General features: G+C 40.7%; 1 protein-coding gene across 1 annotated transcript; it reads left to right on the top strand.

Moving 5' to 3' along the window:
• Positions 1-14,333: 14,333 nt before the first annotated feature.
• Positions 14,334-19,430, top strand: rpe (ribulose-5-phosphate-3-epimerase). Its single transcript, XM_022203748.2, has 6 exons — positions 14,334-14,528; positions 14,864-14,943; positions 15,043-15,182; positions 16,054-16,188; positions 18,499-18,585; positions 18,681-19,430. The coding sequence occupies exons 1-6, from the start codon at positions 14,341-14,343 to the stop codon at positions 18,801-18,803; spliced, it is 753 nt and encodes a 250-aa protein (XP_022059440.1). The 5' UTR covers positions 14,334-14,340; the 3' UTR covers positions 18,804-19,430.
• The last annotated feature ends 3,677 nt before the right edge of the window (positions 19,431-23,107 follow it).

Raw genomic sequence — 23,107 nt, 5'->3', positions numbered from 1 at the left:
TTTATGTCTTTCACCTTGTCGAAATGCCGATTTGCCCAATACTTGGATTTATGACCACTACCTCCAAAGCTAATGACATTTTCTTCAGTTCAATTCAATTGAACAGCCACGAGAGGTTTCCTATGAGACACCTCTCTCCATTGTCGTCATTAAAGCACCAAATGAGGTGATATCTTCTGGAGAAATGGTGCTCCATCCCTCCAGTAGAGCTCCAGAGATGTGCAGAATCGATGCCGAGGCACACTGAAGTGTTTGTAGCAGCACATGTTGGCCCAACACCTTACAGAGACACTTTGTTGTTTTTTTTCCTTTAATTCATCACCTTTCTTTGGCTCAAAGCATCACTGTGCTATAATTTAAAACAGGTTTACAGAGCTGCACGGCTGTAGATGTGTTCAAGTCTTGTTTTAACACTGATCTCATGAAGGTTTACAGCTGAACGTTAAGAATATTCTTCATTAGGAACCAAATACCTAATGCAGGGGGCTATGTAAGGAAGTGAATGTAAGTAAAAAATGATGTCAAGATTTGCACTTCACAATTTTATGCAGGTTTTGGTTGGTTTTGTCAAGATTCACATTGCTGCATTACACATTTCATCCCATATATACAAGCTGTGAGGAGTTTTTTGGCCAAGTCTGTAAACTTATCCCTGTCTGTGTTGCAGATTGATGGATGAACATTTTCATCTAGGTCGAAATGTCACCACTAAAGACTGCAACCCAAACTGGGCTTTCCATCGCGCCCTTGCACTTGGTATATGGTTTGTAATTCTATAGGAGAAGTGGGGGGTTTGAACAAACACAAGCTATAGGGAGGAGGCTGTGTAGGTGTGTGTTTCCCCAACCGCTCTCTGCTACAGTATTAAATAGCTTTCCTTCACATGCCTGTCACCTTGTAATCAATAATGTTAGAAAAACACCTGAACACAGCAGCCATCAGTAACCTGTCACTGGTTTGCACCCAGACTTACCCACACATGCATACAAACTCCAAAGCATCCATCACCCAAAACTGTCTGGTAGCAGCTCAGACGGCACTCAGATGCACACACGGAGCTTCCAGGCGTCATCCATCACCTCGGCCCACCAGAGGGGTTCTGTGGACGGGACACACAAGCCGCTAACCAGACCCACAAGAGGCCACAGACTGGACACACACAGACTTACCTCTGGGGGCTGGACAAATACAAACACATGTAAAACACAGGTCACCCACAGCCACACACAGGTGCCCTTATGTCTTGCTCCAAAGCTTCAAAACTAGGTCACCGCCCTCTCCGTCCTCATACAGTGTAATTATTTCACTCTTTAATCCACATTTTTAATTAAATGTTCGCACATTCTTCCGTTACTTTCCACCCATTCTCTCCAGACTCTTTCCCTCCCTCCTGCTTCTCCCGCTATGCGGATTATGTTTGCAGTACAGTCAGTGTATAAATAGTGCTGAGTAGGTGGCCTTGTAATGGAAACACAGATATACAAATATCAAAGCCTCAGCCCCCTTTTTTTCAAACTCTACACGCATTAATCAGGACCTGTGTGTTGCACAGATGTGTCTGAGCACATGTGTGTTTGCGTATTTGAGGCTGTAAATGTGCGACGGGCACCCGTGCGTGACTTTCTGGAAATGTGCGTGTGTGTCGTGCGGCAGGTGAGAACACATGGGAGCACAGTCTACATTCTCCCACAGGCTCGGTAAAGGTTTTTAAGCTGGGATTCGGGAAGTTTCAACGAATGGCTGAACTCACAGATGTGTGCAACAGGTTCGCCCGTTTCATTCACAAGGTGAGGGAGTTATAATGACAGAAAGAAATGAGAATGAAATACAATACTGAGGTAAAGGTGTATGTGACAGAAAGTTGGACGAAACATTATCAACTCTGCTTTTCCATTAGCATCACTCATAAGACAGTGTACTTCAGTGTACATTTGGTCCCTCTTCTCCCATCCCATTCCCATGACCTGTTTCTTCTCAAACAGCAGAGTGCATAATCTTATCTTAATGAGAGAACAATCTATATGCTCTCAATATCGTCATTAAAATGGATTTTTTGGAAGGAGAAACACAGTCCGCTTTTATTGCTTTGTTGGAAGAAATCCAAATGAGTTTGAAAGATAACTCAGTCCTCATTACACATCTCGGAAGGAATAGGTCTGGTGAGAAGAGCTGATCTATTTTCATTTGAATTTTAAACATAATTTCATATTTGCTTTCTAAATTTTATAGAAAGAACAACAGCTGGGCTCAAAGAAAACTATATGAAGTGCATTTCAGCCCAAAGCAAGAGTAAAACCTGACAGAAAATCACATTCAGCTCTCACGTCGCCCCCCCAACATCACTGTGCTGTAGGGATCTTACCTCCAGGCCTTGGGAAAGACTCTTAACATTCGGTGTAAAATGACTGATGCCTCTGCTGCACTGTCAGCCCGATGAAGGGGAGATAAATTTGACAGTTCAGGTTCGAAAATGAGGCACCGCTGTGGCAGCATTACCTCATTTCTTTCGGTGTCAGCCAGACAGTCGAGTCCTGACAGAGCTGCCGTGTGCTGCCTGAAGAAAAGTCGGTTCCCTGAGTAAAGAAAGTAGCAGGAGTGCTGACTGTCATGATTCAACAAAGAAGAACTAATCACATAAATGTCACCGTTTGTGACGTGTGAACTTTCAACTGGTTACATCATAGTTTGTGATTTGTTAATGTCTCGTTTTCCTGCATGAGCCCGGAGTTAAATCAGGGAGTGGCAACTGCAGCGATAAATGTCTCGAATGTTGTGGTGATGAAAGTGGTGTCATGGTGCGGCGGCTCTGCTGGGACGCACAAGTGACTTATAAACCAGAGGCAGAAGTGTGCAAATACCCCAAATAAGCCTCTGGAGCAGGATAAAGTCAAAATTTAAGAAGTGAAGGAGACCAATGCAGTCCAAGGAGACTCATAACATTGCTCACACACATGCAGGCCTCACAGAGGACTTTATATGTGATTTTTTTTTTTTTTTTTTTTAGCCACCTGGGGGCAGCGATAGTGACGATGCGGTGAGCGTATTAGCAAACACTTGGCTATACACATCCAGCTCTATGTTGGTTTCCATCAACCCCTGAGATAAATATTTGGATCTTTAGCAGCTGAATGCTCAGCTTTATTCACCAGGCAGTCATTAACTTTGTGCTGTCAGTCTTTCTGTGCTTGACGTTCAGTTTTGAAGAGCGTTTCTTCTGAAAACAGTTTCCTCCTGTGGCCAAGAACAACACTATGAAAGGGTGAGAGTGAATAAAAGCAGTAATAGTAGCTGTTAAACTGTAATTTCTATGACTGTGTTTAATATTTCTGATTGTTGTGTTGCTATCCCCCAGACTAAAAGTTCTTCTTTGACTTCAGCGGTGCAAGGCGATGAGCAACACAGTGTGCAGATGAAGAACACCACTTGGACTTGTCAGAAAGACATACCATGCTGTAATTATCTGTGTAAGTGTAGCCTGGGTTGCCATGGATATGTAAAGAAACAGTATTTAGTTCTGTAAGATCCCTTCATTTTTTTCATATCAGCAGAGTTTCATGCATTGCTTAACATGCCTAAATATTTACCTTCACTTTTTGGTCTTGAAAGTCAAGTCTAGTCAAGAAAAGCAGACTATACTTTTCATGCCTTTGTACCTCTTTTATGATCCCACCTAACAACAAAAATACTGACATCCAGCAGACAGAGAACTATATTCATTTGAAGTTGTGTCTCTGGCCACCTAATTAAGACCAGTGTTCTGTTAACTCGCCATCTATGGAATATAAACTCTTTACATTAGACTCTAAATCTGCTAAAAGCTCCACTATGTCCACTAGTTTGATGTTAACTTTGCTTCTCTGTCATTTGGCGCTGAGCAGTTATTGTTCATGGAGTTTATTTTCTTAGTTTTATTGTGGAATTTGCATGGTGCAGCCGAAAACAAACCTAAGTTTCGGGGTGAAAATAAACTGAGAGAAACTGCTTGAGTGTTAGTCATCATGAGCAACACCTTTCGTATAACACACAGTAATTTGAATCTTTGACTGTTCCTTTCATAGAGTAGATTTTCCATAAAGTGAAGACTCATGTCAGTTTTTTTTTCTTTGTCTAGCACTTCACACAAAAATAGAGTGTGACACTAAGTTCTTCATGGAACAGGTTTTCAGTTTCCTTTTCTGCTGCCATTAGTCTTTTCAAAGTATCCTGTGCAGCACATACAGCAGGAAAGATGTGAGGGAAGATATCACAGTGTCCACTCTAACCCTCTAAAACATCTGGACGTGATATCTACCACTGCTTCTCGGGAATGACGCAGAAGGAAATGATACCTAGTTCCACCCTCACAACCCAGTGTCTCCACTGTACTGATCTTTGCCATCAGTGAAACTGTAAAACCCTTATGGAAGATTTCACACAACCTCACTGAGTCAAGGTGATATCGATTATAGTCTACTTTTGCTCATAAATCACTCGGGGAACACGGCTTAGAGACAGCTCTGGACAGAACGATGAAAACTGGCCCCTGATGGTGACGAGATGTTCTTCTCTTATAAAAAAAAAACTTCCACTAAAGGAACGTAGAGATGCTGCCAAGGATGTGACATGAATCACTTCTTGTTTTTCTAGTATTTTATGAATACGTTATTCACAGGTTTCTCTTATCCTTTGTCTGTATCCGTAAACTGATACTCCCACTGGTCACTACCATGGCACAGTTGTCCTATTCTTTTATGTATTCATGGGTTTATCGTGCACTGTGTTGTGAAACACCTTACACATATGCCAGTTTTTGTTAGAAATTCATAAAGATGCCTTAAATTTGCAAAATCCGTGAGTAAAAAGTCTTTCTTGCCCAGTTTGAAAATCCTTGAGAAAGATGTAGGGAAAAAAATGACTGTAACAAATATTCCCCTTTAGATTCCAGATTTTGTGTGGCTGAACTTTCCCTCACCTCCACAGGCAGGGCAGGGACACTGCAGAAAAAACAAAAGAGAAGGCCAGGGGAAATTCCTGCCAGGGATCCATGAGTGTCTTAATACCACAGGAATGCACAAACTGAAATTTACTCGACTGTCATGACAACTACAGATATGGAGCCAGATAAAACCGGGTTCTCCTTAGTGGCGTTGCGGTCGTTGCTGCTGCTGTTTGTGCTTGTTCTGATTTGTTGGCGAACAGCGGATGGTATCGTCTTTATCACGCTGTTACACAAAGAGTTACATTTGTGAAAGCATGTTGTTTGTTTACAGCGATCAAGAATGCACCACAGAATGCGTGTGGTCTCGTAACAAGGCTCGCATTATGCTGATAGATGATGAAAAAACTAAAAACAAATTCAAATACTATCAATCTCCTAATCATCTAATCACCTGAAAGATAATAAACAAGTATTTTTCCAAAAACAAAAGACTGTTTCTTTAGACAACAAATTTAATTCTATGAAAAAGTTCCAGTTCAAATAAAGATTCGATGTGTTGTATTTTGTATATTCACAATTTTGGCATGGCTGTTATTATTTTATATTAGATTGGAGAAATTCAACACTTTGGGAAACAAGATTACTTGCTTTCGTGCTGAAATTTAGATAAGATGACAGACAGGCTACCACAGTCATGTGTGTGGCAAATATGTGGTTAGCTTAGCATAAAAACTGTCACTGTGCTTGCTCATATATCATACCTGGAATGATTAATCTGCGTAAAAACAACAACTTGCTGTTAGAGTCTTATGTGTCAGACTGTTTCCTGACATGCCATCTGCAGATTGTCCAGGAATTTATTGACATTTTTATATGTGGATTTTTGAAAAGATTAAAATATTAAAACAAGACATACAGTGTTGATATTGACTTTTCCAGGTGCTGCGTGGCAGATTTTCCATCTAATTAAGCTAAGCTATTTGCCTGCTGGCTGCAGGATTCCCATTTAGCATAGAGACATGTAGGTCTGATTGGTATCAATCTTCTCACTGCTCAGTAAAATGCATGATTTCCAAAATGCAAATGGCAATTGCATTCACATTTACGTGATGTATTCAACAAAATGATGCACTGCAGTGTTGTTTGTGGTTCACAGTTTAAAATATTGCACTGGAAATTAGCTGTAATGACTCAAGCAGTTGAGGTATAATTAAAAGAGCAACTTTCCTAATTAATTGGTTACAACCAGAACTGGTTATTTTACTCAAGGGAAATCCACCCTAACAAACCTAGTTTTCACTCTCCGGGGCCAGGCCTTATATAACCCAGTAAGGGAACACCCTGTCACAGCCTGAAAAACAACAGTGATTTGTTAGGTTACTAAACTTTACGGCTGGGTGGATCTTCTCCAAAACTGCCAATGTTTCTATTTTGTCTCTAAGATTGTTTGTGCATTAGCTAGAAGAAGAAGAAAAAAGATCTGTCAAGGCTCGTGTGGATTTGTGGAGCTCCCTTTCATGGCTCCATTTCTGTTGATGGAGTAGCTCATGAAATCTGCTGGCATGGCGCCCATTGATCCTTGCTCCTCAATTGTGATCCATATTTTTTCCCCCCTCCTTTCTTCTCCCTCTGTGCCATGGGGTGTTTCCTGGCAAACAAAAAAAGATGTGAAGCCGGTCTCCAGTGTTTCTTTGCTCAGGGCAGACCTCAGGAAACCAAGCAGAAACCAGGTTAAACGCCCCATTAATCTGTGAAATGTGCAAAATGATTTTATTTGCCTTTCGCAGACAGCTCAGTGTATAGAGCTGCTCTTTAAATGCAGTGCTGTACATATACACAAATCCAAATTACAGTTACTCATCCTGTACCAACATAGCCGCTTCTTTCTCCTCCGTCTGCTCTCATCTGATGAGCAGAGCACTATAGCAGAGTCCATCATTAGCTACTATACATGTTGGCTCTCTTCCAGGCCCCTCTGGTAACCCACTCAAAGAGGCCAGCACCAGCCAAAGCCTCAAGCGTTCCCATGCCAAACAAAAACACATCAGCAAAGTCAATATTGGCCCCTTACACTGCCAACCAGCAGCAGGAAAAAGAGAATAAAAGAGGAAAATACCTAGAAAGGATATCTAAAGGCTGAATGAAAACACTTAGATTGTAGGAAGGTTGAAGATATGTGCTCTCGGACGTCCGAGCGTCTCCGGGGGGCTGTAACCCATCACACTGCTGCTCCTTCTTCCGTCCGTTCTCTGTGTGAGGTTAATTGGACAGTGGGACAACGCTGTGTCAGGATGTGTGCGAGTCTTTAGAGTCACCCACACACCCCCCACCTTTGACGTTTTTAGTGGAACAAACTATTTCCCCTGATAACGGTGCGCTCACTGCCAGGGCTGGATTCAAAAAGGAGTTCAACAGAAATCCAAGGTGTGGCGACACTCTCCCAGTGACGAGCATCATGAATATGTTGTTGAGTGCATTTCAAGGGATGTTCTCCTAAATTTTCCTCTGCGTGCTAAATGTAAAGAGAGACTTCATGGCTTGGGATTAAAGTCTCATTTTTTTTCCTGGTTAAAAGCATACCTTGTTGTGTCATGTCACATGGTTCAGTTGCCACGTGAAATATTAAGACTGGAGGATTTGAGGAAGGGTTGGCCTGTTCTTTGCTAAAAACCAGGACTTCTCCTTCAAAAGAGAGCCTGATCTCGATGAGATTACCTGCCTAAGTAAAGGTTTAAATGGGGAATCTGGAGAGAAAGCCGCCACCCATCTATAGTGAAAACCTGATGACTGAAGTGGCTGAGCATCACGAGTACCCTCCCATTAAGTAACATTTTTCTGTCCATCTAGGAAAAATACACCAAGATTAGAAGCCGTAAAGCATATTATCGTTAGTGTATTAGTGACAAGGCGATTTACTGGCACCCGGCGAGGGCTTTCCCTGTAGTTCCCTCATTGTTTTTCCTTTCATTTGTAACACCAAAACAAGTTAGAGTATGAGTTCATATTGGCAGTAATGGAAAGCCCAAAAAATTACTCAGCCAATGCACTCAAGGGAAATTTTGAGGTTCTTGTACTTAACTTGGGCTTTTTACGCTCATCTGACTTCTACTCTACAACAACTCTGGAGGATATGTTGTTGTCACTTTTCCTCTACATTGGTTTTGGATCTACAGTTTCTAGCTATTTTATAAATTATTGTTTTTATACCAGCTTTTCAATTGACAATCACAGTAAAATGATTCCTAAAACTCAATCACTAACTGCTTTTCTTCCAGTGCGTATGTCTACTTTTGATTTTTAGCACATTTTCTACTTGTAAAGATGCTTCACTCACATGATTTGAAAACTTTTTTCACCTTTAAACTCATGCAACTTACAAATTATTGTTTTAGGCAGTCTGACAAGGTTCACTTGCTGCTCTGCTCCCCAGAGAGTCATCCTCGTCAAATCCTGTCAGGGGACCGTTTGACCTCAGAGACAGGAAGAGAGAATGTCATGCAGAGTTAATGTTTGCGTCTGTTCAAGATGTGAACAAGTGCATATCTTTCAGCCTGTATTTACGTAGCTGCATCTGTGTTGGTTTCTTATCTTTCACTGCGCCAGAGATGAAATCCCTGAATGGCTCCTCACTGAGTACAAGGATTTTCGAGAATTTGTTGAAACTGCTTGAGTCCTTAGCGCTCTCCACAGTGGGTCCGGCAGCTGCTGGAAAGACCAGATGGGGTCAGGATCAGTACTCCCACTTAGAGCATGTGATAGTGAAAGTTCTCGCCATTTTTCACAACAAATTTATTTTCTCCAAAGGAGATAGATGCTCAGTGCCAAAGAATTTCCAACATGATGTTTTGTTTTTTTATTTGCTCCAGCTGAGTAATGCTCAGCAGCTGATGTTCCTGTAGTATTCTTAGCTATACAAGCATTTAATACTCTTCCCAGCAGAGGAGAGGCTTGTCATGATTCATAGTTCAGGCTGAATATGGATACTGACCAGGCTGTTCTATGAAGAATTGGCAAAAACACCTTCCTCACTCCCAGATTGTTGGCAGATTTGGTCTAACTTTGAAAGTGAAAGCATGTGCTGGAATATATCAGTGCAAAACAAGGTTTGGTTCGATTTAAAACCAGCATCACAAGATTCCAAGTACAGGATAAAACACCCTATTAAAGAAAAAAGGAAAACATGTATAAGATATGTAAAAAAAATCTTTCAATCTGATCTTAGAAAGCAGCTTTATTAAAAGTGGATTTCCAGCTTTAATAAACCAAACCCCGACACTCTGGAAGCACATGTTGTGAGAACATATTAAAGTAGGCAGTGTTTTTCAGCAGCATCTACAATCTTCAAATATTAAAGATTAAATCGGGGGATTAGATGTTTTATGAAGTTGGGAGGTAATCTTTGCTCACACCAAACACTCGGTGGGCCACTGGTATTAAATCGCAAAGAAACATGCTCCTTAAACCTGCGTTTTTATTCATTCAGAACTCATTGCTATCATTTTGAAATGTCACCAGTGGCCCTCTGCTCCCATTTCTGGCCTTTTGAAGTGATGTGCTGTCCTCCACAAAGGGCTAAATTATGACTAGCGGAAGAGTCCGTTTCTCCCTAGAGGGGGTTTTCACAGGCGATTAGTGTTACGTGTTGACCACTGGTGCTCAGAAGTGTGCTGTAGTCAGGGTGCATAAGCTGAGGTCATGTCAAGGAATACAGACCCTAACATAAAGTGATCGATGCCGTTTAAATAACCAAGAGGAAGCCAGTTAACCTGATGACATCAGCATCTAAACGCATTGATCTGTGAAGATTAAAGGACCATATCATTGATTTCATGTATTTTTTAAGTACTTGTAATGATGTGACAACCTGTGTGATATACAGAATGTGCAAGCATCACAAATGAAGACTCCCACTTAAGCTTTACTGGTTGCAAAGTCTTGAGTTTTATATGGTTAATGATTGCTTTTCTAGGGACCACAATGACTCCTTATGGCTACTGTTCTACCTCTGAGAGCCTCTCTTCAATGTTCAGCAAACAAAGACAAGTGTAATGTGCAAGGGTGAACACTTTCCAAAAAGGAAACATCAGAGTTGAATGTTAAATTGATTAGATCTAAAGTGATTTCTTACATTTCCTCCTTTACATACCTACCTGACTGGATCATTACTTTGTAGCAGGTTACAGGATGTAGACACAATCCTGCTGCGCTCGCTCCTAATCCTACTCTAACATCTTCACGGATTTCCCACATCACACACCTAATGAAAGTTTCCTCGTAGAGCGTCACTACTAAAGATACACAAAACACAAAGAAGCTCCTCCTGACCCCCACCGGCAGGAAAACAGACTTGATCAGTAGCGTTAAGGTAGCACCCACCCCACCCTTCCCTTTCCACTTACCACAATGACATAAAGCCTTGGAAGGGAGAGGCTAGAAGGACCTTCTGACCATCACAAGGTCTGGCTTATCGTTGTTTGTTTGCTCAGGCATCAGGCAGAAGAAGGAGGAAGGTTTCAATCAAGATAATACATGAAAGTTTTGGAGCTGCACCAAGTTCTTAGTTATCAACCACTGCACAGAAGAAACAAAAAGAGCAGGACCGTCACCATTTGAGTTCCTGCCTTTTATTGTTGAGGTGAAGGGTGACATAAACCCAGTTTATCCAAGGTTACAGCTCACATACTGCAAATGTACACATCTTGAAGAGCACTTAAAGCGCACAGGAATTCCTCCTTATATGGATTCAACATACAGTTTCCTCTTGCAGATTGGCAGCTGTTGTGTGAAAGGTTGATTTGAGTATGTTGCGTTTCCAGGATGTTCTTTATTGGTGTTAAGCTCGCCACTGATTTACTAGATAATTAATTCATAACAGATAAATGCACTTCATAAAACTGCTGTTGACAAACCTTAAAAATGGCAACAACTAGTAATGCAATGGACACACTAATTTAGCAGACCAGCAAATGGAATTGATTAGTCTTCAGCTTTTCTCCACATCAGCGCATAATTGTCCTTGATGTGCTGAAGAAAAGACATTTTTAACTGTGTTCACAGACGACTGAGATGCAGGAACGCGTGTAACGAGAAAACTTTCATCCACAAGCTCATTAGGATCACAGAGTATGTTTCACACGGCGTGAAAAAGCAGAAAATGTAAAGTACATTAGCACATTCTAAAACCTTTTAAAACTGCGAAACGCCCACCTTTGTCACCACAGCGTGTAAGTAAGATGGCACAGCTCTAGAGAGTGGGAAAATTTAGGATATGATCAGTGATGAAAGGTTGCTAAATCAGCTTTACACTACAAATGACTTTGTTTGTGCTTTCGTTTAAATCGGAAAATCTATAAAAGCATATTTTTCGGGGGTTTTTATTGCCCATTTTATATCCCATAGTGATTTTTGAGGGATGTTTGGGATCATTTCAATTGGAAACTTAGTGAACACATGTGACAGTACATCACTGGTACAGTACCGGTTGTTGAAGTGGTTTTAAATTTACAAAATGTCAACAATGAGCAATAGAGAACAGCTTGACAGCCTCCAAAAAGTGGGTCCAAGTCACATTCCTGAGCTGCTCCTCCTCCGCTAAACCAAAAAAGGTGTCTTTAATGGGGACCTCCAGTAAGCAGAAGCCTGTGACTGCCTGAACTGACGTGCATGTGTGCCATAGCTGTTTACAGTGAAGGTGAGGAATGTGTCTTAGTGTCAGCTGCAGAGAAAGAATGACCCCTCTTAAAGCAGAAACACAAATGCATCAGCCAGCACAGGCAATGCGTCAACCTTGAGCGTGACCCAAGTGAAAACACGTGATTTAAGCACTCAGAATCACTTAATTATCTGCACTGAATCATCCTCCATCAGCCCTGCTCTTAACCCTCCTGTTGTCCTCATTTACGGGCACCAAAAGATATTGTGTCTTTGTCTGAAAAAAATCCAAACGTTCAGCAAAAAAAATCCCCAAAATTTCAGAAAATTTGCAAAACTTTCAGGAAGAAAATTCCAATAAATCCTTATTATTTTTAAATCCCCCAAATTTGGCAAGAAAATTCTTGTAAATATTTTCAAAAAATGAGTAAAAATCTCTCAAAAAATCCTAAAAAATATTTAAAGTGATTACATATATATTAGTAAAACTTCTAATATCTTCTTGAAGAACATTCACAAAAAAATCAGCCAAAATCCAGCGTTTTTTTTGTGAATGTTTTTAAGAAACATTTTTAACATTTCTTTTTTTCCACCAAAAAATGTTCAAAAATTTGCCAAAAATGTTGAAAACGTGAACATTAGATGCTTTATTGTGAAAATGTATTTTTTTTCCCCCACATTTTCAAACTTTAAAGCAGGTCAGTTTTGGCCTGCATGCAGGACAACACGAGGGTTAAGCATCACAGAGACACTTTCTTCATAGAGTTTACTATGAAGGACTTTTGTATGGACAGACCAATAAAACAGCCCTTGCAGCTATGGCACCGGTCCACAATATGGGTGTCAAAGCTTTTTCTTTCTTTTTTTTCTTTTACTACCTTCCTCAGAGTCCCTTGAGGCCCCAACTCTTTGTGGCGCCAACTTACTCTGCTCAAAAATGACATATATCATGTCTACCAGGGTGCGCCATGCCACCAGTGTTTCCATCTTTGCTGCGGTAATACAAGACGTGGGCAAAACTCATAAATGTCAGATTCTGTTTAAGCAATCTGGTTATATGAGTGTTGCTCTTTGTGGGCTGAGCCCCAGCAGAGAGCTCCAACGAGGCTTTTTAAAACCCAGCAGCTTTCTGCTGCTTATAAATCACAGCGACTTTACACAATCATGTGGAAAATCATCCAAACTATTTCAGTGGATTTTGTCCAAGATGGTGAACAAACTAATCAAACAACAACAAAAAGAGCTACAAGGACACTAAACTATAGTAGATAAAATACCATAATATAGGAGTGGAAGAGCACTGGGACTAATTAAAACTCACATATTTTCCAAACTGACAGCTGTCCATACAAACATGTGCCAAATGAACAGAAGTTTGCCATCACAGTCGTGTCATTGAATAGAGTGAAGCAGGGAGACAATGATAAATGTAATAAGCACCTGTGTTTATCAGGAAATAAGTAAATAACAACTTTACCATTGTTCTTTTTCAGGAAAGTCATCAGAACCGTAATATTTCGCACCTAATTCTTGCACGCAGAGGACATAAAGGCCTCATATTATGAACGTTTCTTAAGTCTGCGTAGTGAGATTTGGACTTTACAGCTCAAAAATGCTACAAAAATGATTCATTTTGCCAAGACTAAGTATAACAAACTATTCTGGTCGTGGTGTTTTATTGTCTTCAGCTCTGAGAACCACTGAACTGCTGCTGTTCTGGGAATGAGGAATGACAGAAGTGCACGCTGTCATATCTTTAAAGCTTTTATTTCATGCCTCTAAGTTAGCAAAAAGAACAAAACTCAATAAAAAGCGTCTTTTCATTACATCTACATCTTTGAAGTTGGATCCAATGTGACAGAGTGAGATGAAAGCTCATTAACATATGATTTATGCGCCATCTAGTGTAAAAATGCAAGGATTGTCTCATTATAAAGGCGGAAGTGTGAGCCTCGAACATGGACCAGAGGAAAGTTGTCAAGCTACAGTCGACGCACAGAGTAAAATCAAAGATTTGGAATTTTACTGTAAAAATAAAACTACTAAAGACCGTAGACTACGGGGGAAAGGGTACTTGGCAAATAGAACACACGTTAGGCCAGAATAATGGTAAATAAAATGAGATGCAAAATATTAAATTTGTCAGTGTAGGTTCTTCTATAATCACAATAATCACAAATGTAAGGACATCATACAAAGACAGTCACATATATGTTTTCATTCCTACAGAAGTTATAGCTAGCTAGCTAGCTAGCTAGCTAGCTAGATAGATAGATAGATAGATAGATAGATAGATAGATAGATAGATAGATAGATAGATAGATAGATACTTTCCCCTTGGCTGCTGTAATTTTGCCAGTTCCCCCACTGATATTAACCCTGCAACCCCCAAATATCTTAAAAAAGCAAAATAACATATATATAATTAAAAACTAGTAATAAAAAATATTAAAATTATTTTATACACACATACACATATCTATTTATTTAGATATAAATTGTAAAATAATTACATATGTGTGTTTGTGTTTGTGTGTGATAGAAATAAAATAGAAAAAGTAATATATATTTTCAAATAAAAATAATAAAAACTAACAATAATAGAAAATAAAGCTGATGTTGTATTTTTTGCAACAGTGGGTTTTACATTGTTAATAAAGGTTCGTCTTATCATTCCGGAACCCGTTCCTCTGAAAGTGGCTGCAAAGTTTGATGTCGCTCTTGTCTTTATGACAACTTATTTTGAAGGCTACCAGCGGAAGTCACGTCTCATGATGCGGCTAACTTTACGTGTTTTAGCTGCCAGGCTGCATGCTCACAGCACCAGCAGTACCAGCATGGCTTACAGCGCGAAGATCGGTCCGTCCATCCTGAGCAGCGACCTGTCCTGTCTGGGCAGCGAGTGTGTCCGGATGATGGAGTGCGGGGCGGATTATCTGCACCTGGACGTCATGGACGGGTCAGTGTGTCAGCAGCTACATTAGCTAGCATGCTAACGCCTAGCAAGCCAATTATGAGCTCAGTGCTGGAGAGCCAAAGTTGGCTAACATCAACAAGCTAAGCTAGCCGGCCAAAAGTTAAGCTGTGGAGCTCATATTTATATAACTGGAGTTTATGCTTTAATTATTGGAGGCTTTTAAAATCTCCGAGCGTCAAACACTAGACTTTATTTCAAGACTTAATGCCTCTTCAGTCTGTCGAGGTGTTTAGACATAGCTTAAGCAAGACGTTACTTACAGCTGTTTATGCAAGATGGGGGATTTTCACAACAGGCTGCTTTGCTTCCCTTTAAAGGCACTTTGTCCCCAATCTCACATTTGGTCATCCCATGGTGGAGTGTTTGAGGAAGTCAGTAGGCCAGGACCCTTTCTTTGGTGAGGAAATAACACACTTCCTTTACTTCATAAACCATAAGTATGTTGAATCATGCCCTGCTGTGTTGGAGTCCAGCTTTCTGAATGTAAATGTTGCAGACATGCACATGATGGTGTCTCGGCCGGAGCAGTGGGTGAAGCCAATGGCAGCAGCAGGAGCTAACCAGTACACCTTCCACCTAGAGGCCACCACCAACCCCGGAAACCTCATCAAGGAGATTAGAGAGAGCGGCATGAAGGTGAGGTGGAGCCGCAATCACATCTGAGCTCTTATACAAACATAATGCCACAAGCTAGAAGAATAAATGTGTGATGGATCTTGAGATGCAGTTACAAAACTATGTAATGCTGAGGCTTTTCTGGCAAAAAAAATCCTTACTAAGATGCAGATTTGTACCAGATGACATTGATAGAAATATATGAAGTATAAGCATCACCTTGTGGGACTTTTTCTAACATATTTGACAGGTATCATCGTTGACATTTTTGCTGTTTTCAGGCCTAAAATTAACATAGCTGCCTATAAACAAACACCATTTTTAGAGAAAGATTTTTCTGAATATTACATGTCCAACTGACTCACACACTACTTTATATTAAATAACTCAGAAAGCCTTGAAGTCTTTCCAGTCTTTTCTTCAGGAGGAAATGACATCATGTGGAGCAGGTCATGTGATCTGGAATTAACACACTTCCTTGAGAGGTGTTTTTGTAATGGGTAACTTAATTGGAAGTGATACAATTTTTTATTTTCCATATAATATTTGATATATTGCCAAAAAAGAAATATCTGTGATTATTATCTCAACTTAATAAAAAGAGCACAATCAAAATAATTTTTGAATAAGCTCATTTTATTACTATTTAGCTAATTTTGGAAGGTTATTTAGTAGACATTTTAGTGATATCCAGTCATTTTTTATTAATAAGTGATTGTTTCCATCATAAATAATATTAGCATTTGTAGAGACATGATCAGAATGAACATAAAAACATATATGTTTTTTACTTTTAAATAAATCCCATGGACTTCAAAGTCCCTCAATTACATATTGACCCACCTACAAACAGGAGTGCTAAGGTGACTGAATGATGTGACTCCCCCTGTAGGTGGGTTTGGCCATAAAGCCGGGCACCACAGTTGAAGAGCTCGCCCCCTGGGCAAACCAGATCGACATGGCTCTGGTCATGACTGTTGAACCTGGCTTTGGAGGACAGAAGTTCATGGAGGACATGATGCCAAAGGTAAAGACAAACTGCAGGCTAACTGCAATGCACACAACAACACACACTAAGCTTTAAAGCTTGCCCCACAGCAAATCCACAAGAAGAAATACCAGCAAATATTGAACACAGCTAGTTATGCAGTACAGTTGGTGTGTGTTCTGGGTCCAAGCTACCCCATGTTTGTAGAGAACATGCAGCCTACTGATTGACATCATGCTGCGGGAGGAGAGAAGAGAAAAAGCTGGAGAAGCATACATTATTAAAATCACCAGTGTAGAAATATTTCTGTTTCTGTAAAATGTACAATACTCCAAAATTTGAGAGAGCACATCCTAAATGTGCAGCACCTTGGAAACTGTTTGTACATTTTCTTGCGCATTTGTACCGTGGTAACATCACAAGGACTGCATCACAGTTCTGGAGAAAACATGAACAAGTTGACCTTTGTGACAAAAAGAAACAAACTCCACACCCATTGTACACAGAGTTTAGACACCAGAGGGTTGTGCCACGAAGCAGGTTTGACATAGCCGGGCTTTCTTTGTGTAAGTCGATTCAACAAAAACTGAGAGATAACAGGTTTAACAAAGGTGGTTATCAACTTTATTTGTTAACTGAAGTTTTCTTCTTCAGAATCTGTGCACATAAAGGGGGATTTAATGGGTTGTGTGACTCTTTTTCTGCACAAAATGAACAATGGTGTGCTGCAGCTTCAGTCAACAGGTTGTTTTAACAGAGCACAATAAGAAAAATCCAAAATTCTGATGGTAAAAAAGTCTTGCAGGACAGGAATGCTGGTAGAAAACGGTTACAAATGCACACTATATTTCTTTTACCGATCAATTCAGCTGCTTTTTTTTTTTTAATAACTGACAGCTGCACATTGAAGCTGTTAAACTTCATATATTTGAACATATAGTATTGAAGTGCATTTAGTTCTGAGCTGTCCCATAATGCAGGATATCACTTTGATTTATTGCCAAATCAAAGTGAAACAAATTTGCGTTATTCATTGAATAATACCAATAGAATGATCAATTTTCTAAACTGTTCAATCAGCAGGACCTGATATCAAATCAGGATTAACATGAAAACATATTTCTGTGTCACCAGCTGAATACTTGACAGGTTCCTATGGCAACGTGTTGTTTTTATTGTCTGATACTGCACCTGCTCTGCTTCATTCAGTGTTTTTTTTTTTTTTTTAATATAGACACTACTGTTCAAAAGTTTGGGGTCACTTAGAAATGTCCTTATTTTTGAAATAAAAGATTTTTTTTTCCATGAGGATAACATTAAATTAATCAGAAATACAGTCTAGACATTGTTAGTGTGGTAAATGACTATTCTAGCTGGAAATGGCTGATTTTTTTTCTTTTTTTATGGAATATCTACATAGGGGTACAGAGGAACATTTCCAGCAACCATCACTCCTGTGTTCTAATGCTACATTGTGTTAGCTAATGGTGTTGAAACGCTCATTGATGATTAGAAAACCCTTGTGCAGTTATGTTAGCGCATGAATAAAAGTGTGAGTTTTCATGGAGATCATGAAATTGCCTGAGTGACCCCAAACTTTTGAACGGTAGTGTATATATTATAAAACATTTTCCCCCAGCTGAGAATCTGTATCGCTCATAAAAAATCGTCAGGAAGTGATTTGGCTAAAGGGAGATGCAAAATCACAAAAAAAATTAGACAAATGACACAAAAAGGAGACAAAAAAACTTGACAAAAGAGTTACAAGGCAACAAAAAAGTGGACAAACGAGACTAATAATGACAAAACATGAAACAAAACAATGAATAAAGTAAATCACAAAATGACAAAAATGATACAAAAAACACAAGCAAGACAAAAAGGACACACAAAATGATAGAAACAAGAAACAAAACGACAAAAACAGACAAACGATAAGTCAGATTAAAAAAACAAACAAACAACAAAAACAAGACACAAAACGACAAAAGAACAATGAGCAATCTACTATTTTACTTGATGATCAAAACAACTTGTCATGGTCTAGAAAGTGTTTTCAATTCATAGTTTTACAAATTTTAAATTTCCAGTTAATGTCTTCTCTGTAATTTTTACTCTTTACAAAGTCGTCCTGCGGGCCGCATGTGTGACAGCCCTGCTCTAAAGATTGTGAAGTTGGTTCGATGTTATTTAGATGTTCACAACCTTGACCGAAGCACCTGTTTGTAGTAGTTTTGTCTGGTTGAGCCTTCATGTGATTACTTCCCCATGGTTGTGTCTACTAATTTAACAAAATTAAGATTGTGTCATGCAGGTTTTGAGCTGAGTTTGTTTGATTTCTGAGCATAGGTGAGCTGGTTGCGGAGTCAGTTCCCGTCGTTAGACATTGAGGTAGACGGAGGAGTCGGTCCGGACACCATTCATAAGTGTGCAGAGGTGAGAGATATAAATAAAAGCAGTTTACTCAAGTAAACTCCTATACAGCCATGGAGTTTTTCCTTACATTGTGTGTCTGCCCACACTTCCTCCAGGCCGGGGCCAACATGATTGTGTCGGGCAGCGCTGTGATAGGCAGCGACGACCCTCGCTCTGTCATCGCCCTCTTGCGCACCGTGGTGGCCGAAGCGATCCAGAAACGCTCGCTGGACCGCTGACGTGTCCCATCGATGGAAGACCCGACAGCGACGCTCTACCTGCCCGTCCCAGCAACGCACCACAGCAGCAGCAGCAGCCGGAGGAAACGACTCAGTACAGACATTTCTGGGGTTAGAGGTCGAGGGTCACCGTCAGAGTTGGGACAGCTTCGGTGGAGGTGTGAGCTGACGGCCAAATTCAAATCACTTTGACGCGAGTGAAGCTGCGTTGTGCCTCTACGACACTGAACTTCATCCTCTGCTGCCACTGTCTCCTTTCTGAACAGTTTACTTCTAATGAGTCTCATCTCAGCATGGGAACGGTAATTCCCATCAGGACCGGGGCTACGGTCACCCTGATGAACTCTGTAAACATTCCTAAATATTACTTTGACTGTACGTGTGGATCTATAAATCATTTCTGAAAATACAGTGACCCAAGAAGCAGTTCGATCAGCATATCTTCAGTTTTGCAAGTTATTTTTGGACTTCTGTGTGAAATCATGTTTCATAGATCAAGAAACTATTTTGGTTCAGTTGCTGTTTTGTTGAATCCCCAAGCTAATCACCGTACTACTGAGTAAAGATACTGTACACTACTAAATTCCACAAGATTTGGTTTGGCAGATTAAAAAATCTCAAATGAAATGAAGTGTGTGTTCTTTGCAGTTTGACCTTGAATGTGGTCCGTATCGGTAAACAAAAAAAACCCTTTGTAAGCATGTGAAAATAGCTGCATGGCTTGAACAGACAAAATACTGTTCGAGGTGAAGATGTTGATATGTGAACTTCACAGCTAAACATGCTGCTTACTTCAGAGGCTTCATGCATCGCCATGGTAACATCGCTAACAGTTTGGCTTGCTGACCAAAAGAGAAATGTTCCAGCCTTAAAACCGTGGAAGTGGATGTGTCTTTCTCATAGCTGAAGTAAAACAAATGTCCACACATCAGCATCCAGAGATCAACAGTTAAAACGCAGCAAGAGTTAGTTGTGTGGATTGTTTTTACTGGCCGGAAAAAAACAGAATTGCTTGCAGACTCCATCATTTCCCCTGTTATTGCTGGAGCCAGCACCCGTGGTGACCTGCTGTTGTGGTTGAATCTCAGTCTGTGACCATGAGCGAAGAAACGAAGCCCCATGGTGTCCAAACTATCCGGAGCCCAGAAACTGCTATTCGGGCCAGCCCTAATAGTTAGACCATTCAGAAAGTTCCCCTCCTTGAGTTTATCTAAGTCAGTCTCTGAGCTGTATCATTTTTAATAAAACCTTTTAAATCTGTCATTTATCTGGCAATTATTCATTTGGCGATGACCATTCTCATCCTGTACAACTGAGATAAAAGATTTAGTGGGGGCTTTGCTTGCTAGACGTGCCAGTAACTTATTTGGTTTATTGCCAAATTCAAAAAGTCTTTGTTTAGCAAATAAGATATCTTTTTCAGCTTTCCTTGTTATTAAATCGTTTAGCACTGCTCTGGAAGATTTCAGTTCCGTTAAGACGTCCTCTGATTTAACTGCATAATACTCTTCTAATTTTTTTAATTTTCTTTTCCATTTCAGATTGTTCAGCTGCTCGTTCTTTTTTCTTCTGACTTGCATATGAGATGATAATGCCTCATATAGGCTTCATAGGCCTCCCATACAATCCTTGAAGGAATTGTATTTTTAAAATTTGCATTCTGGATTTGAAATGAAATCTTGAAATCAAATGCTTTGAATTGTCTGCCATAGGAACACATTTGACAGATGCAGAAGCAACAACACAGACAGCAGTCAGAGTGTGGAATTCAGAGGCTTCACCACAAACGTGAGTCAACAGGAACTGAACAGATGGAGAACAGGTGCAGGAGTCATGTGTCAGTTCAAACTCCTGGTTTCAGTTTATTTAATATATTTTTCTTGTAGTTTCCATCTTTAGCATGTTTCTGTCTTGAAATTATTGTAGGAGTGGCTGTTGGACTCACCGAGCTGTCCTCACAACCAATGACAAAATACTGCCAACTCTGGTCTTTTGAAAGGAATAAAAAATGAAAATAAACCAAAAGTATTTGTTCCAGGATGGCTTTGTACTTGGCTTTCCACTGTTCTTTGCAGTCCCTCGTTTTGAGTTAGCCTGTCTCTTATTCACTGCGGCAGTGGTTGGTTGTCTGGAGCTTTGTGAATTCTTTGATGTAGAGCTGCCTTGGCCTTGGGTCACTCGGGCGGGAGTTTGAAGAGCAGTTTCCATGGTGTGTCTTTCCCTCGCCTTTGCTTCGTCCAGTGGGGGTTATGTCAAGCCTATAGTCAGACCAAAAAGTAACTTTCTACTTTCTTTTTCGCCGTGTTATGCTCTGAGTGGTATGCCCCTGTCAAATTTGTATTGTTGGTCGAGACCACAATGGGCTCCACTCCAGCCATCTCCATTCGCTGACGTGCTCTCGCCAAATACGCACGGTCAGAGGTGTCACCAGACAAATGCGTCATTGTTGTGAACAGATGGCTCAGAGCTGTGTCTGGGGTGATCATGTTTTCTGGACCAATGTGCAGCATCAACATGACTAGATGATTCAATATCCATTTTCTCTGTGGGGTTGTCGGATTTTTCGTGCTTTCCAGATTCAACGGTGCGTTTGCCACCAAACAAATCTACCAAGACTTTACCAAGATCCAGCATGTCTGGATGAACCGATACTTTGTCACTAGCACAGCCAAAATCAATTAATTTTACTCTAAAGGGCTGGGATTTGTGATTGACAAGCATTATATTTGAAAGACCGATGTCGTTATGAAACACACCAATGCTATATAGCGCTTTGAGAGCAACCAACATTTGATAAGCGATGGGTCTGATCTCAGCTCAGTTGAGGCTTGGGTGGTGGGTGGGTCCTCTTGCCTCAGCTGCCTGGGTCGGTTCTGGCGTGTTGGGGTTGTCGGTAGCTGCTCCCTCTTGTCCTCGGGGTCCGTGTGGTTCACGGTGGCCCCGGTTGCTCTCTGGGGGTGCCGCCCCGTGGCTCCTTCGGCCCATGGGGCGGGGGTGGGGCACCCTGTCGGCTTGGCCCTGCATTGCCGTGACAGCTGTTCTGGTCTTCGGGGTCCTTCACACTTGCATGTTGCATGTTTGATCAGGTCTCACCAGCTCCTGTCGAGTTCCACTGTTGAGCGATGATGGGACCCACCAGAATGTGCTGAGACTCTCTCCAGAGTCTAAACTCACACTAAACCCACTCTCCTTTTCTCTAGTATCTTCTTCTGGCCTATTCCACTCTATACTGTCATGACACCCACAACTATGGCGTTTACGACGTCCTCTACGTCATTGCGTCAGAATTGGTTACGTGGAGCTAGTTGACGAGCGGAGATGTCTTTGTTTACATTCTAGGAGAGACAAAACCTGTCAACCGACTGATAATAACACTGCAACATGGCTTAAGGAGCATGTGTAGGTGCTGACAACTCCCTCACACTGAATTGCCTCCCTTTCTTTTTGAGGCGGCAGTCACACTGGCATACAAAACGCCTGTCATCATCTATTAGAACAAAAATTGGTCACAGGAGTATGAATGCATGTATCGAACACAAACATGTCTTGTCAGATGCGTCCACCCTTCACGAGCCTCTGCATGCACATAAACAATGATCCAGGGAGAAAAGGTGATGGCATTATCTGCTATCATATATGACGGTGTAATGAAAATACAGATTTTAGGCATCAATATTTCAGCGGGCCTGCGAATTGCCTCTAAGACATGTGCTGCATTATTGAGAGCGAACTGCTTGCAGTTGAAGTATGTCATGGGTGATTCTCATTGACAGCAGGGATTCTTTCAGCAACAGAGAGATAAGAGATACAGCAGACGTGTCTTTGGTCTTTCTGGGTGTCCCCCAGAAAAAGGGCTCTGCATTCAAGTCTGATTCAACAAATGCAATATTTCATTGTAATTCTTGAAAACGCATCCCACTCTCAGCCTCCTTATTCCGAGTAAATGGTCAGCGGTACTGCTACTGCATGCAATATACTGGACGAGCAACAACACAGCTCCATGAATGTATTGATTTAAACTGACATAGTGGTGAGAAGTTTCTAAGAGAAGGAGTCAGAGGTTAACGTAAGGCACACAGAGGTGTCGAGTAGTTTTGGCCAACATGTTTTCTCTGCTGAACTCTTAGTGTTCACATGCTGAATGCATTACAGATTACAGGTCTGTGTTTTCTAATTCAGATCCATGCAAAATATTTGTTCATATTTACAAATTAATAATATGCTCTAAAAAATTTAATCATGATTTTCTTCTATTGACCAACTGTTATTGTTTTTCTTGTCCAAACTCGCCACCTAGTGAGCGA

The sequence above is a fragment of the Acanthochromis polyacanthus genome, chromosome 14 (genome assembly GCF_021347895.1).
Source record: "Acanthochromis polyacanthus isolate Apoly-LR-REF ecotype Palm Island chromosome 14, KAUST_Apoly_ChrSc, whole genome shotgun sequence".
Classification (NCBI taxonomy): Eukaryota; Metazoa; Chordata; class Actinopteri; family Pomacentridae; genus Acanthochromis; species Acanthochromis polyacanthus.
The sequence above is the reverse complement of the archived record's forward strand: the minus strand, read 5'-3'. Positions and strand labels throughout refer to the sequence as shown.

Bases quoted from the DNA above. Each gene is read 5' to 3' on its own strand.
- rpe (XM_022203748.2), top strand. From the start codon at position 14,341: ATGATGCGGCTAACTTTACGTGTTTTAGCTGCCAGGCTGCATGCTCAC. The intron at 15,183-16,053 runs GTGAGGTGGAGC...CTCCCCCTGTAG, and splicing joins TTAGAGAGAGCGGCATGAAG to GTGGGTTTGGCCATAAAGCC. The intron at 18,586-18,680 runs GTGAGAGATATA...CACTTCCTCCAG, and splicing joins CCATTCATAAGTGTGCAGAG to GCCGGGGCCAACATGATTGT.